Here is a 20,510-nt window from a genome sequence, read left to right as displayed (position 1 = left end):
ACCTGAGCTATTCTCATATCCAAACAGTATATGAGCCCTTATAGTGTATGAACACTTCCAAGATAATTCACCTTGTGTGAATTATCTCTGTAATTCTTATAGCAGGCCAATGAGATAGGTACTATTATTTCTGTTTTTAAAAAGAAACATAAAATAACTCAATCCTACTTGGCTGTTAATAATCACCAAAAGGCTTATAGTGGTAACCCTGCCAGATACCTTAGTATGTATGTATGTACATGTGCACACACTCACATACAAACACATGTATATGTGACGTTAGATGAATCATAGAAGCACCACTGTTGATGGCCTAATAAGTAAATTGTTTTTAACATTATGTAATATTAGTAAGTCATTTTTAACATTTTCATAATACTAAATTGCACATATACAACAATATATTGGGTTGGTCAACAAATTCATTCATACTTTTCTGTCAGATGTCATGGAAAAACCCAAACTTTTTAGCCAACCCAGTACTCAGCTAGTCCTTTCTTGATGGATGTTTCTAATTTTTTTGCCATCATAAGCATCTTTTACATGTATCTTTTCACATGTGTATAATTCTCTCTTTAGGGTAAATTTCTAAAAACAGAAATGCTGGCTTAGGGTAAATGCATTTTCTCCTTTGGAACACATTACCAGATTGCCTTCTAGGGAACTGAAACACCTGTATTCCCACCCCATGTGCTTGAGAAGACCCTTCTCTCTGACCCTCCACAAGCTTTGGCTGTTCATTCATTCATTCATTCAGAATTCTGTTGAGAAGTTTATAATGTAGATGCTGTATTACAAGCAAGGCACTGTTACTGTTTGAGTCTCTGCTGATCTGAGAGGGAATGTTTTCAGTGATACTGCTTGTATTTCTTCCATCACTAGGGGTATTGCATCATCTTTTCATATTTCATTTGGCCACTTAGAGTTCTTCCTTTGTGAATTATACTTGCATATTCTTCACCCCAGTCCTTTTTAAACCCGTGAGGTCAGAATTAGTCTTCCTTTTGAATATGTTTGTTTTTGTTTATTAGCATCCTGTCTTGATCCTACCCTTCCAGTAGTTGTCATTTTACCAGTTCATCATTTACATTGGTATATATCTTTCTTCTAAATATTAATAAAATTTAGATTAATCGCTTGGCAAATTCTGTTAATGAAGTTAAAAGTGTGCATCATGACTATAGAGAACTGACACTGCCTACTGTTCTTCAGTTGCTTTCCCATAAGAATGAGGCTCCAGCCAAGCTACTGTATAGGGCAGGGAACTCAGCTCAGTGCTCCGTGATAACCTAGAGGGGTGGGATTGGGGGGAGGTGGGAGGGAGGATCAAGAGGGAGGAGATACATGTATTCTTATAGCTGATTCACGTTGATGTACAGCAGAAACTTAACACAACAGTTATACTCCAATTAAAAAATAAATACAAAAAAAAGAATGAAGCTTCAATCCGATGTTTGTAGATTTTACGTGGGGTGGTCTGCTAACTGACTTTTGTCTTATTTATTTCCTTTCTTCTTAGTATTGGTTTATGACCAGTTCCTGCTGTAAAACTTGGCAGGTTAGTACTGATGCTATACATTGCTGTATTAATAAAAACCTTGCTCTGCCTTTGGTCAGGGCCCTACTTGAAGACAGGGGCCTTGCCCAGGAGCCATGTCCTCTGTAGTGTGTAGAGCCAGGCCTCCTTAGCTCTCCCATCACTAATAACGTGGTCTAGGTACAAACACCTTATCTTCCCAACTGGACTGTAAGCTTCTTGAGATCATGTTATTGCCTTCTTTGGTGTCCCTCCAGGCTTTTCAGATTGCTTAACACAGTGATGAACTCAGAGTATGTATTAAAGAGATTTTCACCAACAGTCACGCTGATAAGAAGTTTACCTTGTCTGAGACTAATATAAAGACCCAAGATCAAGTTGGATTTTGCCACTTACCAGCTGAATGGCCTTGGACAAACTTCATAATCTCTCTCAGGCATGATTTCCTCCTCTGTGAAATGGACTGCTAATAAAACACATCCTTAGAAGAATCTTGTGAGGCTTAGAGTCAACACTAAATAAATGCAGCCATCGAGACAAACTGTGGACCCCAGGGGTCCAGCACTGTTAGTCTTAGTGTCTTCTCACCTAAGATTGAAGGGGAAACGTGGACGTGAGAGAGCAGGTGGAGGTGGCAACCCGCTGTTTCTCCGGAGAGCACCCTTAGAGGTTCGCGTGCTCCTCTGCTTTAAGACCCCATGTTGAGTCTGAATATGGTTTTTTTCCCCCAGTACAGAGCCTTGCAATCATTCGGGGACTCACATGATGCCACAAGTTTAAAATGTGCCAGTTCCTTCTTATGCTCTGCCAGTTTTCTTAGTGGTAGCACGAGTGCCTGCATGCATGCGTACAGATGTGCGTGTATACATATGCGTGCATGTGTGTAAAATGCTTGGAAGAAGTAAAGACGGGATCAAATTTTGCCTGGCAGAGCAACTAACATCTCTAGTAGCCTCTAAGCTTTTTCCCAAATGGGCTTTAATTGGTTTCCTTCTGTTCTATTTTTATTTTGTAGTCATCTTAATGTATAGGGAGCCAGCTCCTTCAAATGAGACATTTCATCATTAAAAAGTGTTATTTCGTTTAACTGCCATGCACCCAGCTTCACCAGCACCGATGGACGACTGGCAAGGAGGGGTTCTGAGTGGTGGTGGTTCTCCTGTGACCTCACCGCAGCTGTGACCCGCCAGTCTGCGCTGCACATGGACCCAGACCGGAGCAGGCTGGCGGCCAAGTGTCGACTGCACTGTGGGCTTGGCCCCTCCTCACCTGCCCCCAGTGGCCCTCGGCCCCACTGTGGCCTGTGGCATGAAGGCCCTCCTGGCCCACGTTGGCCTCGTGTGCTGATTAGACAGGAATCAGCAGATCTGTTGAGTGCGTGTTTAATGTGACACAGATGTGAAACAGGCTGCAGATCTTTCTGCTTTACAAATTTTCAGCTTTTTGCATTTCATCAGTGTTGCTTATTATTTACAGAATGTAACTTGAGACAGCAGAACAGATTGTAATTTTTAAAAAAGGTTTCGGGAGTGGGGGTGATGGGGCCGCAGGGGATCTGGGAGGAAAAAAAAAAAAATCCAGTAGTGTGGAATGTTGTTTGCTGTCCAGACCAAACAAACCAGTTTGCCAAGGGTTGATGGACTATGGCAATCTGTCCCATTCATGTTCACACCGGCGGCACTTAATTATAAGGCAGCTTGACCTTCTTATCACCAAATAAAGAAGAATCTTTTGTTACCAGGTTGAACGTCATGGGAACAGGCAGAAACATACCCCTTGTTGAGGGCACCGAAGGCAATCACTTCGCTGCCAGCTTGGGTTCTGTTTCCTTCCTGTCCGGACAGAAAGGACACCTTTGAACCTAATCCCCATTTGGACACATAGATGTTCTCCTTGCCTCATTCCTGCTCTGGCTTTATACTCGGGCGTTGTGGCAAGAGCCAAAACAAAGAGCAGTGTCTTCTTCAGCCTGAGAAATCCATGAGTGTCTTGAGGGCATTGGAACGCTAGGCCAGAGCCAGTTCCACCCAAGTTGAAAAGGAAGGTGCTGTCTCTTGTTCGCAGAGGATAGGTTCTCCAAGAGGTAGCCTTGACTTCTGAAAACGCTCAGGTTAATTTTGAAGACAAACCATAAAAAAACACCCACTGGTCAGAAGGAAGATGAGAGAGACTAGGTGATATGTTTCTAGGTCAACAGAACCTAAGACTTGGGACTGAAATAATGAAAGCCACACAGTAAAAACTGCTTTGGAGAAGATCTCCATGGAATTTGAGCTGGTGCACAGAGTTGATTGCCTTGGTCAGAAGGTTCTGAGCTGCTTCAGTGCTGAGTGTCAACCCTGGACTGGACCATCTGTAGGGAGCCAGGTCCCTGGCCCGTTTCCAGAGTTCCAGGCCCTACTGCTCTTTTCCTTTCTGGAAAAGTACAGATGGTACCTGGTCCCCCAGTACCACCAGGCAGCTAGCTGTCCAGTTGTCACTTCCCCCCACCCTGGGAGAACATGACCTGGTCAGTAACTTTGTAGTGTCTGTCCATGGGGAGATGATCAGCATTCCTGTCCCAGGAGTTCCTGGGTTGTTACCAACTCCCAGCCCTTCCCCTGGCTGGGTGAGGAGGAGTCCCCCAGTGGGCTGCCCCTTCTCAACCCCCCAACCCCCTCCAGAAGTGGCAGCTCTGGCTCCCCTGCTCCCGCTCTTGCGTGGGCTCATGCCTTCAGTCTAGTCATTTAGCGTCTGTGTGTGTGTTGAGCTGGGGTACAGTGAAGGGGCTGGAGTACGACTCACAGGAGAGACAGAAAGCTCTGGTCACATGGGGCTTCCATTTGGGTCTTACCACACTCTCCAGACCATGACTTGTTTTGAGCAGGAGGCTCCTCCCCAGAAAGGTTGGTGCCTGGAGAAGAGGGTATGTGCTGGCTGGCTCTGCGACCCTTTCAGGGTCTCAAGTCCAACCTCAGAGCCTGAAAACTGGAGGGATAAACACCCTGTTTATCCCTGTGAGTGAGGAAGCAGTACGTAAACTTTCTTTCTCACGAGTTGCTGATCTTCAGTGTCCTCATCCTTTTTTTGAAGCATCTTTTCCTGGTCCCTCTTTCTCCTTTTCTACTTCACCTCAACCAGTACTCTCTGTTCAATAGTAAAAGTTTGTATGAAACTTCGAGTCTGAATAAACAATTTGAAAGCAAACAAATCAGGGACTTCCTTGGTGGTCCAGTGGTTAAGAATCCACCCTGCAATGCAGGGGATGCAGGGTTGATTCCTGCGTCGGGGAACTAAGATCCCACATGTTGCAGAGCAACTAAGCCTGTGCACTGCAACTACTGAGTCTCCATGCCACAGCTAGAGAGTCCTTGCATCTCAACAAAAGGTCCTGATGACTCAGTGAAGATCCCATGTGCCACAACTAAGACCCAATGCAGTCAAGTAAATAAGCAAACAAGTCACAAAGCAGGTCCTCAGAGGCTGCAGCACCCAGACCTGCTTGGTTTTGATCACAGGAGAGGGAGGCCCTTCATGCAACAGAGGGTGGAGGCCTGGGGTTAGGGGTGGGAGTGGAAGCTAAGGACACAGCCTCCATCACCACCCCCTCCAGACACGGCTGTTCACTTTTTAGAGGTTGGATGCATTCAGGCAATCTTACAGACTTCATTTAGGAAGTGTTCTATTTCTGAAAACCTCAGTTATGACTTTTATTAAGGGCAATATTCTAAAACTCTATTCATTCCAATTCTAAGAATTTGACATTTGGTATAATTTACTGAGCTGCTAGATTGATTAGCTCTAGCTGCTTTTACAAAGTTCTTTAAACAAATAAGGTGCTGAGAGTAAGACAGGTGGGTAAACACTTAAGCACTAATTCCTGTAGAAAACATGTACGCATCCAAACGTTTGCTGTTCCCCTTAAGAATCATTCTTGCATATTCAGTAAGCCATGTTTTCCATCGTGTGCTGTCAGGCTAAAATTTCAAATCTGAGTTTTAAAAGTGATGTGTTTCAGTATTTCAAATTGACTTCAGATCAGTTGCTCAGTCATGTCCAATTCTTTGCCACCCCATGGACTGCAGCACGCCAGGCCTCCCTGTCCATCACCAACTCCCAGAGCTTACTCAAACTCATGTCCATCGAGTCAGTGATGCCATCCAACCATCTCATCCTCTGTCGTCCCCTTCTCCTCCTGCCTTCAATCTTTCCCACCATCAGGGTCTTTCTAGTGAGTCAGTTCTTCACATCAGGTGGCCACAGTATTGGAGTTTCAGCTTCAGCATCAGTCCTTCCAGTGAATATTCAGGACTGATTTCCTTTAGGATGGATTGGTTGGATCTCCTTGCTGTCCAAGAGACTCTCAAGAGTCTTCTCCAACACCACAGTTTAAAAGCATCAATTCTTCGGCACTCAGCCTTCATAATGATCCAACTTTCACATCCGTACATGACTACTGGAAAAATTGTAGCTTTTACTAGACAGACCTTTGTTTGCAAAGTAGTGTCTTTGCTTTTTAACATGCTGTCTAGGTTGATCATGGCTTTTATTCCAAGGAGCAAGCATCTTTTAATTTCATGGCTGCAGTCACCATCTGCAGTGATTTTGAAGCCCCCTCAAAAGTAAAGCCTGTCACTGTTTCCATTGTTTCCCCATCTATTTGTCATGAAGTGATGGGACTGGATGCCTTGATCTTAGTTTTCTGAATGTTAAGTTTTAAGCCAACTTTTCCCTCTCCTCTTTCACTTTCATCAAGAGGCTTGATGCCATAAGGATGGTGTCATCTGCATATCTGAGGTTATTGATATTTCTCCCATCAATCTGATTTCAGCTTGCATTTCATCCAGCCCAACATTTCACATGATGTACTCTGCATATAAGTTAAATAAGCAGGGTGACAATATATAGCCTTGACATACTCCTTTCCTGATTTGGAACCAGTCTGTTATTCCATGTCCAGTTCTAACTGTTGCTTCTTGACCTGCATACAGATTTCTCAGGAGGCAGGTCAGGTGGTCTGATATTCCTATCTCTTGAAGAATTTTCCACAGTTTGTGGTGATCCATACAGTCAAGGCTTTGGCATAGTCAATAAAGCAGAAGTGGATGTTTTTCTGGAACTCTCTTGCTTTTTCAATGACCCAGTGGATGTTGGCAATTTGATCTCTGGTTCCTCTGCCTTTTCTAAATCCAGCTAGAACATCTGGAAGTTCACGGTTCACATATTGTTGAAGCCTGGCTTGGAGAATTTTGAGCATTACTTTGCTAACGTGTGAGATGAGAGCAATTGTGTGATAGTTTGGACATTCTTTGGTATTGCCTTTCTTTGGGATTGGAATGAAAATTGACCTTTTCCAGTCCTGTGGCCATTGTTAAGTTTTCCAAATTTGCTGGCATATTGAGTGCAGCACTTTCACAGCATCATCTTTTAAGATCTGAAATAGCCCAACTGGAATTCCATCACCTCCACTAGCTTTGTTCGTAGTGATGTTTCCTAAGGCCCACTTGACTTCATATTCCAGGATGTCTGGCTCTAGATGAGTGATCACACCATCGTGGTTATCTGGGTCATGAAGATCTTTTTTGTGTAGTTCTTCTGTGTATTCTTGCCACCTCTTCTTAATATCTTCTGCTTCTGTCAGGTCCATACCATTTCTGTCCTTTATTGAGCCCATCTTTGCATGAATTGTTCCCTTGGTATCTCTAATTTTCTTGAAGAGATCTTAGTCTTTCCCATTCTGTTGTTTTCCTCTATTTCTTTGCATTGATCACTGAGGAAGGCTTTCTTATCTCTCCTTGCTATTCTTTGGAACTCTGCATTCAAACGGGTATTACTTTCATTTTCTCCTTTGCCTTTAGCTTCTCTTCTTTTTTCAGCTATTTGTAAGGGCTCCTCAGACAACCATTTTGGCTTTTTGCATTTCTTTTTCTTGAGGATGGTCTTGATCACTGCCTCCTGTACAATGTCATGAACCTCCATCCATAGTTCTTTAGGCACACTATCAGATCTAATCCCTTGAATCTATTTGTCACTTGCACTGGATAATCATAAGGAATTTGATTTAGGTCATACCTGAATGGTCTGGTGGTTTTTCCTACTTTCTTCAATTTAAGTCTGAATTTGGCAAAAAGGAGTTCATTATCTGAGCCACAGTCAGCTCCCCATCTTGTTTTTGCTGACTGTATAGAGCTTCTCCATTGTTGGCTGCAAAGCAAATAATCTGATTTCGGTATTGACCATCTGGTGATGTCCATGTGTAGAGTCTTCTCTTGTGTTGTTGGAGGAGGCTATTTGCTATGACCAGTAATTACCTAGTAATTCTTAATAGAGGTATGGGAGACAAACAACTTTTGTGAGTACCTGCTATGTGCCAGGGGCTTCTCTGTTGGCTCAGTGGTAAAGAATCCACCTGCCAATGCAGGAGATGTGGGTTTGATCCCTGGGTCAGGCTGATCCTCTGGAGAAAGAAATGGCAACCCACTCTAGTATTCTTGCCTGGGAAATCTCATGGACAAAGGAGCCTGGTCGGCTGCAGTTCATAGGCTGCAAAAAAGTTAGACATGACTTAGCAACTAAGAAACAATAGCTATGTACCAGACACTGTGCTATACACTTTTCACATATTAACTCAACAGTTGTAACAAAGTAAGTATTATATTCCCATTTATTGACAAGGAAACAGGGCTGAGAGCAATCTGATAAATTCTGCAGGACCACTCCGCTAATAAGTGACTGGATAGGGATTCAGGTCTGTTTGTCTTTTTCCAAAGCTTCATGTTCTTCCCTGTGCCACCGTGCTCCTAAATTTTATCCCTCTCTTAAAAGGGATCCAGCTTTTGGGAGAAGTTTGGTCATGTAAAGATTAAAAGAAAGTAATTATGTAATTATTTGCTAGAAATCAATCTGAAAGTAATATGCTCTGTTTAATCAACTTCTTATCATTTAACATTTGTACTTAATAGCTACAAAATAAGTTTACGGAAGTGTATTTTAGGCCCATGTCAAGCACCTTGGGATTGGCCTTAGAGGTGATAGGTTAGTAGTAAAACTGACCATAGTTTGAGAGATTCCTGTAAGCCTTACACTGAATCAGAATGCTGTGCTTAAACATAAATGAAGCTTGCATTTATAAACACCTTGTTTTTGTAGTGAGGATGTTGAAAGTTGCAAACACCACTTTGTAAGTTGTCAACTGCTTCTTGAAAATCAACCTCAGAATGCATGCAAAAGTTAGTCATTTCAGGAAATCCAAGGCTATCAGGCTGTAATCTCAGTATCATATTGTCCACTTGATTGAAATTCTTTGTAAATTGAGTTTGCCTTACTCCTCCCCTCAGCTTCATGGACAGGTAGTTAGTGGACTAGGAATAAAAGCTCTGAATTAGTCTCATTCTTAGAGTTTAAATCCCAATCGTCATCTCTGTTGGCATTAGTCCTACCAGCTGTCACAGTTGCAATGTCATGGAGTCCCCCAAACATGTGTTAGGTTATAGGAAGCCTTGACCCCTATAAACAAGTCAGGTGTGAATCCCACAATGGGAGAAAGCCCAGCCCAGGAAACGTCATCCCCACTGCAGGATGTCAAGTCACAAAAAACTTAACAGCAATGGTCATGTAATTTCTAACAATTCCATGAATCAGCATCTTTCCCGCATTTTTGGTTATAACAATACAATATGGAATTTTATGTGTTGTTACACACATGACTTCAGAACTCTAGGGAGAGGTAAGTAGAATGTTGACAAGAAAGCAAGAGGGAAAGGGAAATATTTCCATTTGAAGCAGTTTCCCCAATAAGAAAACTAAGAAAGACTAGATGTTGGCTCCCGCCTCATCTTGGTTTTAGCCACTGAGGCTAAGCTAAGCTAGGGCCCCCTCGTGCATGCGTGGCACCCTCCGCAGATGCTCCATCATCATCGTCATCAGTAGCATTTTATTGAGCACTTATTCTGTACCAGGCTTTTTTATAAGCACTGTATACATATTGATTGACTTATTCCTCACAACAGCCCCATTAGTATCCAGTTTTACAGATGAGGAATCCAAAGCTCCAAGGGGTTACACAGCCTGCAGTAGGTCACACAGTCTGTAAACGCTGGAACTGGGACTTGAACCCTGCTACCATGTTACACTCTGTCTGTCCTCAGGCTCCCTGGCCGCATTATAATTGCTTGTTTCTGTTTCTCTTCCATTAGACTCCAGGAAGCTCCCTGAGAACTCCATTCATCTCCGTCTTCCTAAAGGCCCAGCATGGCCTATGCTCAGAAAAAGTTCTTTAAATGGGATGATGGTGAGGGGCAGAGGCAGGTACAAGTCATTCTCAAGGCTCTCAGTTTGGCTTCTCAGTAATTTCATTTAGGAACCAACCTCTACTCAAAGAGGGTTTCTTTCTGCCCAATTGTTGTTGTTTTTTTTTTTAATGTGTTCAAAATCCAAACTGTCATTGGGTATTTGGTATAATTTCCTCAGTTCAAGATTTAACACAGCCAGAGCCCAGTTATTGTTAAACTTATGGGTGGAATACTATCTCTGAGTACATTCTAGAAAGTAGAATTCTGTCTGTCATGCAACTATGGGGAAGAGTTTCTCTTGTAAACTAGCCAAACTTCAGAGGTCTCCACCCTATACTAGAGTCTTCTTTGGTTACAGTTTGTACTGAAGGGAGTAAAAATGAGTTAGTGGAGAAGTCCTTTTCCACTTAGTCTTTGGAAGTGGATACAGTCATGAGAAGAAGGCTACAGGTCAGAGGTCAGACGTCACCCCTGGCATAGCAGGCTTGGTGATCAGTCTAAACACTGTGCTGCAGTGGATATCAGAAGAAGTTTTAACCAATTCATACCCTCCAGGGAGGAGAATACTGTTGAGACAGACTGTTGAATTCCTTTTAGAGAACTGATAGATGTTTAACCCATTCAGTCAAGAATTCTAGTACTTTGTAGCTGTCATTCATTTGTTGTTCAGTCGCTAAGTCATGTCCTACTCTTTGCAACCCTGTGAACTGCAGCACACCACGCTTACCTGTCCTTCACTATCTCCCAGAGTTTGTTCAAACTCATGTCTGTTGAGTCAGTAATGCTGTCTAACCATCTCATCCTCTGCCACCCCCTTCTCCTCTTGCCCTCAATCTTTTCCAGCATCAGGGTCCTTCCAATGAATATTTAGGGTTGATTTCCTTTAGGACTGATTGGTTTGATCTCCTTGCTGTCAGAGGGACTCTCAAGAGTCTTCTCCAGCACCACAATTCAAAAGCATTAGTTCGTTGGCACTGAGTCTTTTTTATGGCCCGACTCTCTCATCCATGCATGACTACTAGAAAAACCATAGCTTTGACTATACGAACCTTTGTTGACAAAGTGATGTCTCAGCTTTTCAAATCACTGTCTAGGTTTGTCATAGCTTTTCTTCCAAGATGCAGGAGTCTTTTTATTTTGTGGTAGCACTCACCATCCACAGTGATTTTGGAGCCCAAGAAAATAAAATCTGTTACTGGTTCCACTTTTTCCCCATCTATTTGCCATGAAGTGATGGGACCAGATGCTGAATACTGGAGTGGGTACCCACCCATTCCCTTCAGGGGATCTTCCTGACTCAGGGATTGAACCTGGGTCTCCTGCATTGCAGGCAGATTCTTTACCATCTGAGCCACCAGGGAAGCTCTGTCATTCATTAACAGCTAGTATTTAAAGAGAGAGTCTGGGTTGACCATCTCAGCCTAATTGTTTGTGCTCAGTCTAGCACAAGTATATACAGGTGAAATATTTAATTACAACAAAAGTTTCGGACACACACATAAAGTAAATGCAAGCACAATCCATCATCTTGCTGAGGTCCGTTCACAGTCCCTAAGGAAGATGGCAGTCATCAGTTGACTAAACATTCTCTTATGCTAGGAAGTCACATGTTTGACACACACACTTTCTCCTCATTTACTGATTGTTTTTTGAACCTCACTTGGTTGATAGACATGGGCCATGACAGATTCTCCAGCCAACTAATATCTTAAGCTGTACAGGGGTGTGTGTATGTGTGTACAACATCTGTCTTCAACTAATAGAACTATGACATGGTTACTCATCATAGAAGCGAAGAACAAATAATAGCTGGCCAACCGTTGACCCTCCGGCTGAAAGGCGGGATCAACCCAGTGGATGGAATTGGTTAGATCGCCCCATGTCACCTTGTTTGGATTTACTGCTGCTTTAAGAAAATGACAGGGATTGTTTTCATTACTCTGATCTTTGGCTTTGGCTCCAGTGAACGTCAGAGAGCAGTGGCCAGATGCAGAGCTGCTCTGCATTGACCTCCCCTGCTAGGTGGATATCTGCAGTGTATCAGCCACTGTATCAGCAGCCCCTTCTCCCCCAGGGTGGGGGGCGGAGGGGAGAGTCGTCCATGCTGTACAGCTGGCGCCCTGACATTTCCATGGAGTTCAAAGCCCAAGTTCGTTTGGTGCTGACATTTTGGATTAACTGGTTGACTGGAATGCCTGCTTCTTTCTATACACTGTGAAATTTCTAAACCGCAGCAGTCGAGGGCTTAAAATGGCCGACAGACCCCCAGCTGGCAGCAATTAAGTGCACCGCGGCCCTTGGGCTAAACAAAGGTTTGTGGAGGCAGAGCTGCTGCCTTTGCACTAAGCCAGCTCCCGCTGTAAGCTCTCTTCTGTGTGAAGTGTTTGTCAGTGAGAGAGCCATCCCCTTATGAGAGATGAGTGGGTGTTGTGCCACCTCTTGTTGAATGTCTCGTTAACCCCAGGAAGGTGGTACCAGGACCCTGCCTAAGAGGCACCATGTCTTGTCAGCGAAGGTAATGGTGAGCGGGGAAGCCAGAGGACAGTCCCAGGACGTCCCAACCCTGATGGGCAGGAGCAGCCCGGAGGCTGATCTTTCTGCTCTGGCGCCTGTGGGCGGCCTCCGCGTCTGCGCCTCTTTTCTTAATGGAATCCCTTATGCTGTAGGTTGAAAGGGGAAGATGGGCATGAGAAGACAAGATGCTATTTGAAACCCACTCAAGCAGCAAAAAATGTTAGAAGCTAGACCAATGCTATCTAATACACTATTTAAATTTGAGCACATTTAAAGGAAAAAATTTAAATTCCACTCCTCAGTCACACTGGCCACATTTCAAGTGTCAGTAGCCACACATGGCCAGTGGCTGTGTGCTGGATAGTGCTATCCTGGACAGTCCCAGGTGCTGGAAAGGATACAGATTACTAGGCTCTCTGAAACACATTGCTGGTGGGAGTGTAAATTGCTTCAGCCTCTCTGAAAACAGTTTGAATTATCTTGTTAGCTGAACATTCATGCCCTGTGGTCTAGCAAACAGCTCCTAAGTATGTACCCAAAGAAACTCTTGTCGAGGTTCACCAGGAGACAGGTATAGGAATATACACAGCAGCATTGTTTGTAGTAGCAAAACCTGGAAATACTCCATGTGCCATCAACAGGAAGCTGGATGAATGATGGTGTGTTCATACAGCGGAATAATTACAAGCCAGTACAATAACTGAATTATAGCTGCACACAGAAGAATGATTGAATCTTAACAATAGGACTTCAAGGAGGAAGAAGTAAGTCTGCAAACATAAAAAGGTAGTGCCATCCTTTTTCAGAAGCCCCAAACAATGAAAACCAGAAAATGTAACAAGACTATACCAGAGCATACTTTGAAATGTGATAAGACTCCATGCAGAAGGAAAGTAAAGGAATGGTAAGTGCAAGATAGACAGTAGTGGCTATCTCAGATAGAAGAGAAAAAGGAAAGCGGAATGGGGAGGGGGAAGGGAGGGAGAGGACCACACAGATAGATTCAAGTTATGGTCTGACAATGGGGTTTTCGCACAAGGGATAGTGGTTTCACAGATGTTTATTATGTCATTTAAAATAAATAAAAAGCCAGTGATGATAGTGGGCCCTAAACTGAGGATAATGATGCGTCTAGTCCAGAAGTCCAGTTTAAAACAAAAAGAATGGAGTCCTTTCCTTCCAGATGCTATTAGGTTCATGGGAACATGCAGGCAAGTGACTTAGGAACTGTGACTTAACTGGTTTTTTTGAACACCACTGAAGAACTATGGACGGAGGTTCGTGACATTATACAGGAGGCGGTGATCAAAACCATCCCCAAGAGAGAAATGCAAAAAGGCAAAATGATTGTCTAAGGAAGCCTTACAAATAGTTGAGAAAAGAAGAGAAGCAAAAGGCAAAGGAGAAAAGGAAAGATATATCCATCTGAATGCAGAGTTCCAAAGAATAGCAAGGAGAGATAAGAAAGCCTTCCTAAGTGATCAATGCAAAGAAATAGAAGAAAACAATAGAATGGGAAAGACTAGAGTTCTCAAGAAAATTAGAGATACCAAGGAAACATTTCATGCAAAGATGGACACAATAAAAGACAGAAACGGTATGGACCTAATAGAAGCAGAAGATATAAAGAAGAGGTGGCAAGAATACACAGAAGAACTATACAAAAAAGATCTTCATGACCCAGATAACCACGATGGTGTGATCACTAGATCCAGACATCCTGGATTGCGAGGTCAAGTGGGCCTTAGGAAACATCACTATGAACAAAGCTAGTGGAGGTGATGAAATTCCAGTCGCGCTATTTCAAATCCTAAAAGATGATGCTGTCAAAGTGCTGCACTCAATATGCCAGCAAATTTGGAAAACTCAACAATGGCCACAGGACTGGAAAAGGTCAATTTTCATTCCAATGCCAAAGAATGTTCAAACAATTGCACAGTTGCACTCATCTCACACGCTAGCAAAGTAATGCTCAAAACCCTCCAAGCTAGGCTTCAACAGTATGTAAACTTCCAGATGTTCAAGCTGGATTTAGAAAAGGCAGTGGAACCAGAGATCAAATTGCCAACATCCGTTGGATCATCAAAAAAGCAAGAGTTCCAGAAAAACATCCACTTCTGCTTCATTGACTATGCTAAATCCTTTGTGTGGATCACAACTGTGGAAAATTCTTCAACAGATGGGAATACCAGACCACCTTACCTTCCTCCTGAGGTCTGTATGCAGGCCAAGAAGCAACAGTTAGAACCAGCATGGAACAACAGACTGGTTCCAAATTGGTCAAGACTCTATATTTTCACCCTGCTTATTTAACTTATATGCAGAGTACAGCATGTGACATGCCTTGCTGGATGAAGCACAAGCTGAAATCAAGATTGCCAGGAGAAATATCAATAACCCCAGATATGCGGATGACACCACCCTTATGGCAGAAAGTGAAGAGGAACTAAAGAGCCTCTTGATGAAAGCGAAAGAGGAGAGGGAAAAAGTTGGCTTAAACTCAACATTCAAAAAACAAAGATCATGGCATCTGGTCCCATCACTTCATGGCAAATCAATGGGGAAACAATGGAAACAGAGAGACTTTGTTTTCTTGGGCTCCAAAATCACTGCAGATGGTGACTGCAGCCATGAAATTAAAAGATGCTTGCTCCTTGGGAGAAAAACTATGACCAACCTAGACAGCATATTAAAAAGCAGAGACATTACTTTGCCGACAAAGGTCTGTCTAGTCAAAGCTACAGTTTTTCCAGCAGTCATGTGTGGATGTGAGAATTGGACTATAAAGAAAGCTGAGCGCTGAAGAATTGATGCTTTTGAACTGTGGTATTGGAGAAGACTCTTGAGAGTCCTTTGGACAGCAAGGAGATCAAGCCAGTCCATTCTAAAGGAAATCAGTCCTGAATATTCATTGGAAGGACTAATGCTGAAACTGAAACTCCAATACTATGGCTACCTAATGCAAAGAAGTGACTCATTTGAAAAGACCCTGATGCTGGGAAAGATTGAAGGCGGGAAGAGAAGGGGACGACAGGATGAGATGGTTGGGTAGCATCACTGACTCGATGGACATGAGTTTGAGCAGGCTCTAGGAGTTGGTGATGGACAGGAAAGCCTGGTGTGCTGCAGTCCATGGAGTCACAAAGAGTCAGACATGACTGAGCGACTGAACTGAGCTGAACTGTATTCCTGAATCCCAGAGTGAACAGATTTAGGATTGTGCCATGTACAGTCATCCTGATCTCAGAGGGTTATGCTCGAATTTTCAGTGTCATGGTCAATATATGAAGAAAGCAGTTAATAACACATGAGGGCCTGCACTGAAGAATGTCTCTTTAAACTTTCTGTTGGCTGAAGTTTTGTTCACATGCAAATGGTTTTAACTCCTCCACTCCCCAGCCTCTCAACTTGGACCTCAGGAGGTTAACACTTTAATTAAGTTTCAGAGAAGTAGGAATCCTTTCTCGCCTACCAGCAATGATAAGGAAGTAGGGGACTGTGGAAAGAATTCCTTTAATCCACCTCTGTTTCTAGTAAGAATATATATCTAGATCACCTCTTATGAAAGGGACCTTCAGGAGACCACAAGGGTGACTCCGTGTCCTCCCTCCTGTGTCTGTGTGGACAGTGAGCCTTGAATGCCACAGCAAGCAGCTCCAGGCAGCAGGATCTGAACACTCCCTCCAACCTTCCCTTGGTGTTTGGTTGATCACGGAGTGAGGACCTGCTGGGGAGACAGATAAGAAAATTTAACAAACAGGCAACGCATACCCATGAGGGAGCAACTGTGGCGTTCGGGTGTTTAGAGTTCGAAAGTTAGAAGATAACGCACTGGGCGTAGATGGAAGAACGGATCACAGAACTCTGGGGACGGTGTGGAGGGAGGCTACCGAATCAAGACCATCTGTAGGCACCAGAGAGCTATTTGGTGACAATAGAGGGCCGCTTACTTACATTCACAACCGTTCTGTGGTCGTTATTCATGGGATGTGGGTCTCAGGAGCGCAGATCCAGAAACAGGCCACCTCCCCTTGCCTGCTCTGGCTTCTCGGATCTCACCCAAGGAGGGCAGGACTCTCACTGAGTTTTCTCCTCCTTGGTAGCATGTTTTCCCCTGCTTTGGGTACTCATGAAAAGAATGTTTCTTCTAAGGAAAACGTGTCAACAGAGATGTTACTGTCATGTCTCTGCCTTCACGCGCCTTCTTTGTTTTGACTAGTTGACTGGCCAGACACACCCTTGACCTTTCCCTCAGGAAGTTGGGATTTGAGCTGGTTCATATTCTGCTTTCATTTTGTTGGCTTTCAAAGCTCAGCATTCATGGTCTGTAGTCTCTTCAGCAAAGTTTGCATATCATCTCTCATTTTTAGCTCAGTAGTCAAAGTGGCCTTTATACCTCTTCCCACCCCCACCTCCGAACACCTTCATTTATCTATTCAGCTAATACTACTGCTTCTCTACCACGAACCCAGGAATAAAACAAAATCCCTCCTCTCCTGGAGCTTACGTTCCAGGTGGAGAGCCAAGCAATAAGCAAGTATTTTTATTTAAGTGGGATGTGAAGCAAATGTATTTTGAGCTCATGGCCAACTTAACCTGACTTGTTTTTGAAACAACTTGCTATGAGGAGAAGGACAGGAGTGGAAACGGAAAGAGTAAGTTAGAAAACTACGGGGGCAATCCATTCCCAATCCAGAGATCATTTATCAGTTACAAGAGCGATAGAGAGAGAGAGAGATTTGCGGCATGTGTGAAAGTTGAGCCTTCGAACCTCCCAGTAGATCCAGGAGGACATAGGGAGAGGAGTCAGGATGCAGCCTTACATTGAAAGACGTAGATGAGCAGGCCTGGCAGGCCTCCTGAGGGCCTCTGGGCTTCGGCCCACGGCACCCAGGCCTCTTCCAGGAGCTTCAGGGGTGATAGGATAGTAAGCCTGACTTGAGGAAAAGATATGTTTTTAGCCTGTCCTAGACAGTGTTTGAAATGACGGTAGATATTTCACTGGACCAGGAGATAAGAACAGAACTCAGCTACCTGGAAAAGCATTCCACACTCCTTCCCCTGGTTTCTCTCCCACACAGTGTCTTGCCAGCGTCCTTACAACAACAGTTGTCCGGCATCTCTGTGAGGGGTTAATGGCAGCCCTCTCTGCTGCCCTCCATGTCTTCAGTCAGTTGTATGCTCAGTCACTCAGTTTGTGTGTGACTCTTTGTGACCCCATGGACTGCAGCCTTGCAGGCTCCTCTGTCCATGGGATTTTCCAGGCAAGAATACTGGATTGGGTTGCCGTTTCCTTCTCCAGGGAATCTTCCTGACCCAGGGATCGAACCCCTGTCTCCTGTTTCTCCTTCATTGGCAGGCAGATTCTTTACCACGAAGTCACCTGGGAAGCCCCCTTCAGTCAGTTGTTGGGATCTAAATAACCAGCGGCGGGCCTCAGTCTTAAAGAAGGAATTGAGACTGCACAGCAGGAGTATGTGAATATATCGTGTAAATAAAATTGGGTGTTTTTTTTTAACCCATTCCCTTGGTGCAGATGATCAGAACTTCTTTTTAGTCTCACTCAGAGAACACAACTAGTAGTATTCTTGGGGCATCCTTTTTACTGAACTTTTTAATAAAATTAATCACTGGATTTCTGGTTTCCAAGCCCAAATCAAGCATTACCCAGGTATGGAGCTTGAGCCCATGTGGCCTGGTAGGTGGCCTGTTGGTGTGGGCCCGGGAAGGCTTTGAGTTGTCCCATCTTTACATCTCACCCATGGCGTGGCCTATGGCAAATTTCTGTTCCTGTCCCTGTTTTTTCACCCTGATTTGCCCACCAGGCACTTTCCTGCCCCTGCAAGTAAGTCTGTTTTAGTTCATGATTCAGGAGTGGCAAGCCTCAGCCTCTCATTTAGATGTGTCTAGAGAGGGGTGTTTTGCTTCACTGGAATCCAGGAACAAATAATGAAAAGTACACCAAGTACAAGGCCGAGGACAGACCAGGCACACTCTTATCAGTCATCTGAAATATGCACAGCCTTTCCAAGACAAATATGGACTCCTGTTTCTAGGAAAACACCAGAAAGTACTTATCAATTATACCCTGTATATGGTTTGTGGAAAAAGACAACACCAGCCTACCCTGAAAGCCATAGCAAAGCAGATTCCTCCAAGCAACCAACAGCTGAAGACCGTGAGTTGGAGCCCAGCCTGTGGCCTGGGACTGGTCCACGGAGCCTCTCTGCTCCCTCCTGTGATGCCCGTGTCCCTCCCCCGATAGCAGGCAACTGAGCTCCTCCTAGAAGATGGGGAGACTGATGTGTTCTCACTCACGGCCAAACCTCTCACTCTTCTTCCTGACCTTTTCCAAGTCCAGAGGTGTCTCTCCAGAAGAGATCCCTAGAAGAACAGAGGGTGACCTGGTGGAAGTTCAGTAATACTAACAGTGACAAGAGTCACCCTTGGTGGATAGCCCACATTCTGTCCAGCCCAGGCTTGATGGGCATAGTTTTGTTTGATCCTCGCAGCCATCCTGCAAGGTAGGTACGGTCATCCCATTTTACAGAGAGAACTAGAACTGGGGGATTGAAGAAGTGAACTGACTTGCCCATGATCACATGTCTAGGAAATGGCAACTGTGAAGTTCTTGTTCAAAACTGGAGATTTTAACCACTTTTTTCCAACTGCATTCACAGGGGATACTGAATGTGGGTTTAATGCTGGTCAGCAGATTTAGAGCATGTCCTGTATGAAGTGGCGTTTTTATCTTAGACAAGGAAGGAAGGGAAGTCATTTTAGCATTAGCATGTAACCTCTTCGCTTTTCTGTCCACCTTCCCACCTTAGGACTCAAGCACAGAGGGTGCGGAAGCCACGCTGCTGCACAGGGCCCCAGGGCCTGCTTCCCCGCTACTCGGAGAGCCAGGCAGAGGGCCAGGAGCAGCTCTTCAAACTAACAGACAACATACAAGATGAATTGTGAGTTGCATCCATGGGAAACCAGCCCTTTTGGTTCACCAGGTCATCTTCTCTGTCTCTGCGTCTGAGAAGTTTCTGTCCATTTCTGAGTATCATCATGACTCTGAGGCCTGGGAACTGGTCAGAGATTCCTTGGCGCAGATGGGTTTTTGTTTTGTTTTGTTCTCCTGCCACACCAGACAGCCTGTAGGATCCTAGTTCCCCAACCAGGGATTGAACCCATGCCCCCTGCATTGAAAGCAAGGAGTCCTAGTCACTGGACTGCCAGGAATGTCCCAAGCCCAGATGTTTTATACATTTAAATGTAGCAGTGGTTCTCAAACTGAATTCCACAGCAGGACCTTAATGTTGGCATTCTCCTTCTAATTAGTTCAAAGAGAGAAGATAAAATGTTCTCAATCCAAAGATTTTTTTTTTTTTCCCTGTAAAATTTTCCTAAACTTTGGTGTGCTATTGTTGGTGGAAGAATGCTAGTTAAAACAGATTAACAAATAACAAACAACTAGTAGCTGAAAATTTTGGAAACGCAACATTCTTAAGGTTGTTTTGCTACTCTTGAATGTGGAACCTTATATACTTAAGATCTTGTTATAATTTCAGTTAGTAAAGTTTTTCCTAATTGATACGTTTGTTGTTGTGGAGTCGCTAACTCATATCCGACTCTTTGTGACCCCATGGACTGCAGCACACCAGGCTCCTCTGTCCTCCATTATCTCCTGCTCAAACTCATGTCCATTGAGTCAGTGAGCATGCTGTCTAACCATCTCATCCTCTGTTGTCCCCTTCTCCTCTTACCCTCAATCTTTCCCAGTATCAGGGTCTTTTCCAATGAGTCGGCTCTTCACATTAGGTGGCCAAAGTATTGGGGTTTCAGCTTCAGCCTCAGCCCTTCCAATGAATGTTCAGGGTTGATTTCCTTTAGGTTTGATCTTCTTGTAATCCAAGGGACTCTCAAGAGTCTTCTCCAGTTGATATGATAGAATTCAGTATATCACTATTTTGCAATATTATTCCTTTAACATAAAATGCTCTGTAACCTAAATAGATGTTAGAATCACCAGTCCAAAGAAAGCAGTTAGTTCTGCCCTAATAAATAGCAAAATGCTAGTTTATTTTCTTTGAATGCTTATTTATCTCAGGATAAACAAGGTCAGGAGGGTTTAGAGGACCATGAGGGGTTTGGGTTTTTTGTTTTTTTGTTTTCTGGTTGATGAAAGGGTATCTGAA

At 43.9% G+C, this 20,510-nt stretch overlaps 1 protein-coding gene across 1 annotated transcript in view; it reads left to right on the top strand.

Annotated features, from left to right (window-relative positions):
* Positions 1 to 20,510, top strand: part of VPS13D (vacuolar protein sorting 13 homolog D) — a 266,036-nt gene that overhangs the window by 231,701 nt on the left and 13,825 nt on the right. Inside the window, exon 68 of the mRNA XM_052654160.1 lies at positions 19,152 to 19,283. Within this exon, the coding sequence (XP_052510120.1) occupies positions 19,152 to 19,283 (132 nt within the window). The remainder of the gene's footprint in view (positions 1 to 19,151; positions 19,284 to 20,510) is intronic.

This window comes from Budorcas taxicolor, chromosome 16 (genome assembly GCF_023091745.1).
Source record: "Budorcas taxicolor isolate Tak-1 chromosome 16, Takin1.1, whole genome shotgun sequence".
NCBI classification, from domain to species: domain Eukaryota; kingdom Metazoa; phylum Chordata; class Mammalia; order Artiodactyla; family Bovidae; genus Budorcas; species Budorcas taxicolor.
Note: the sequence above shows the minus strand (reverse complement) of the source record. Positions and strands in the feature narration are given on the sequence as shown.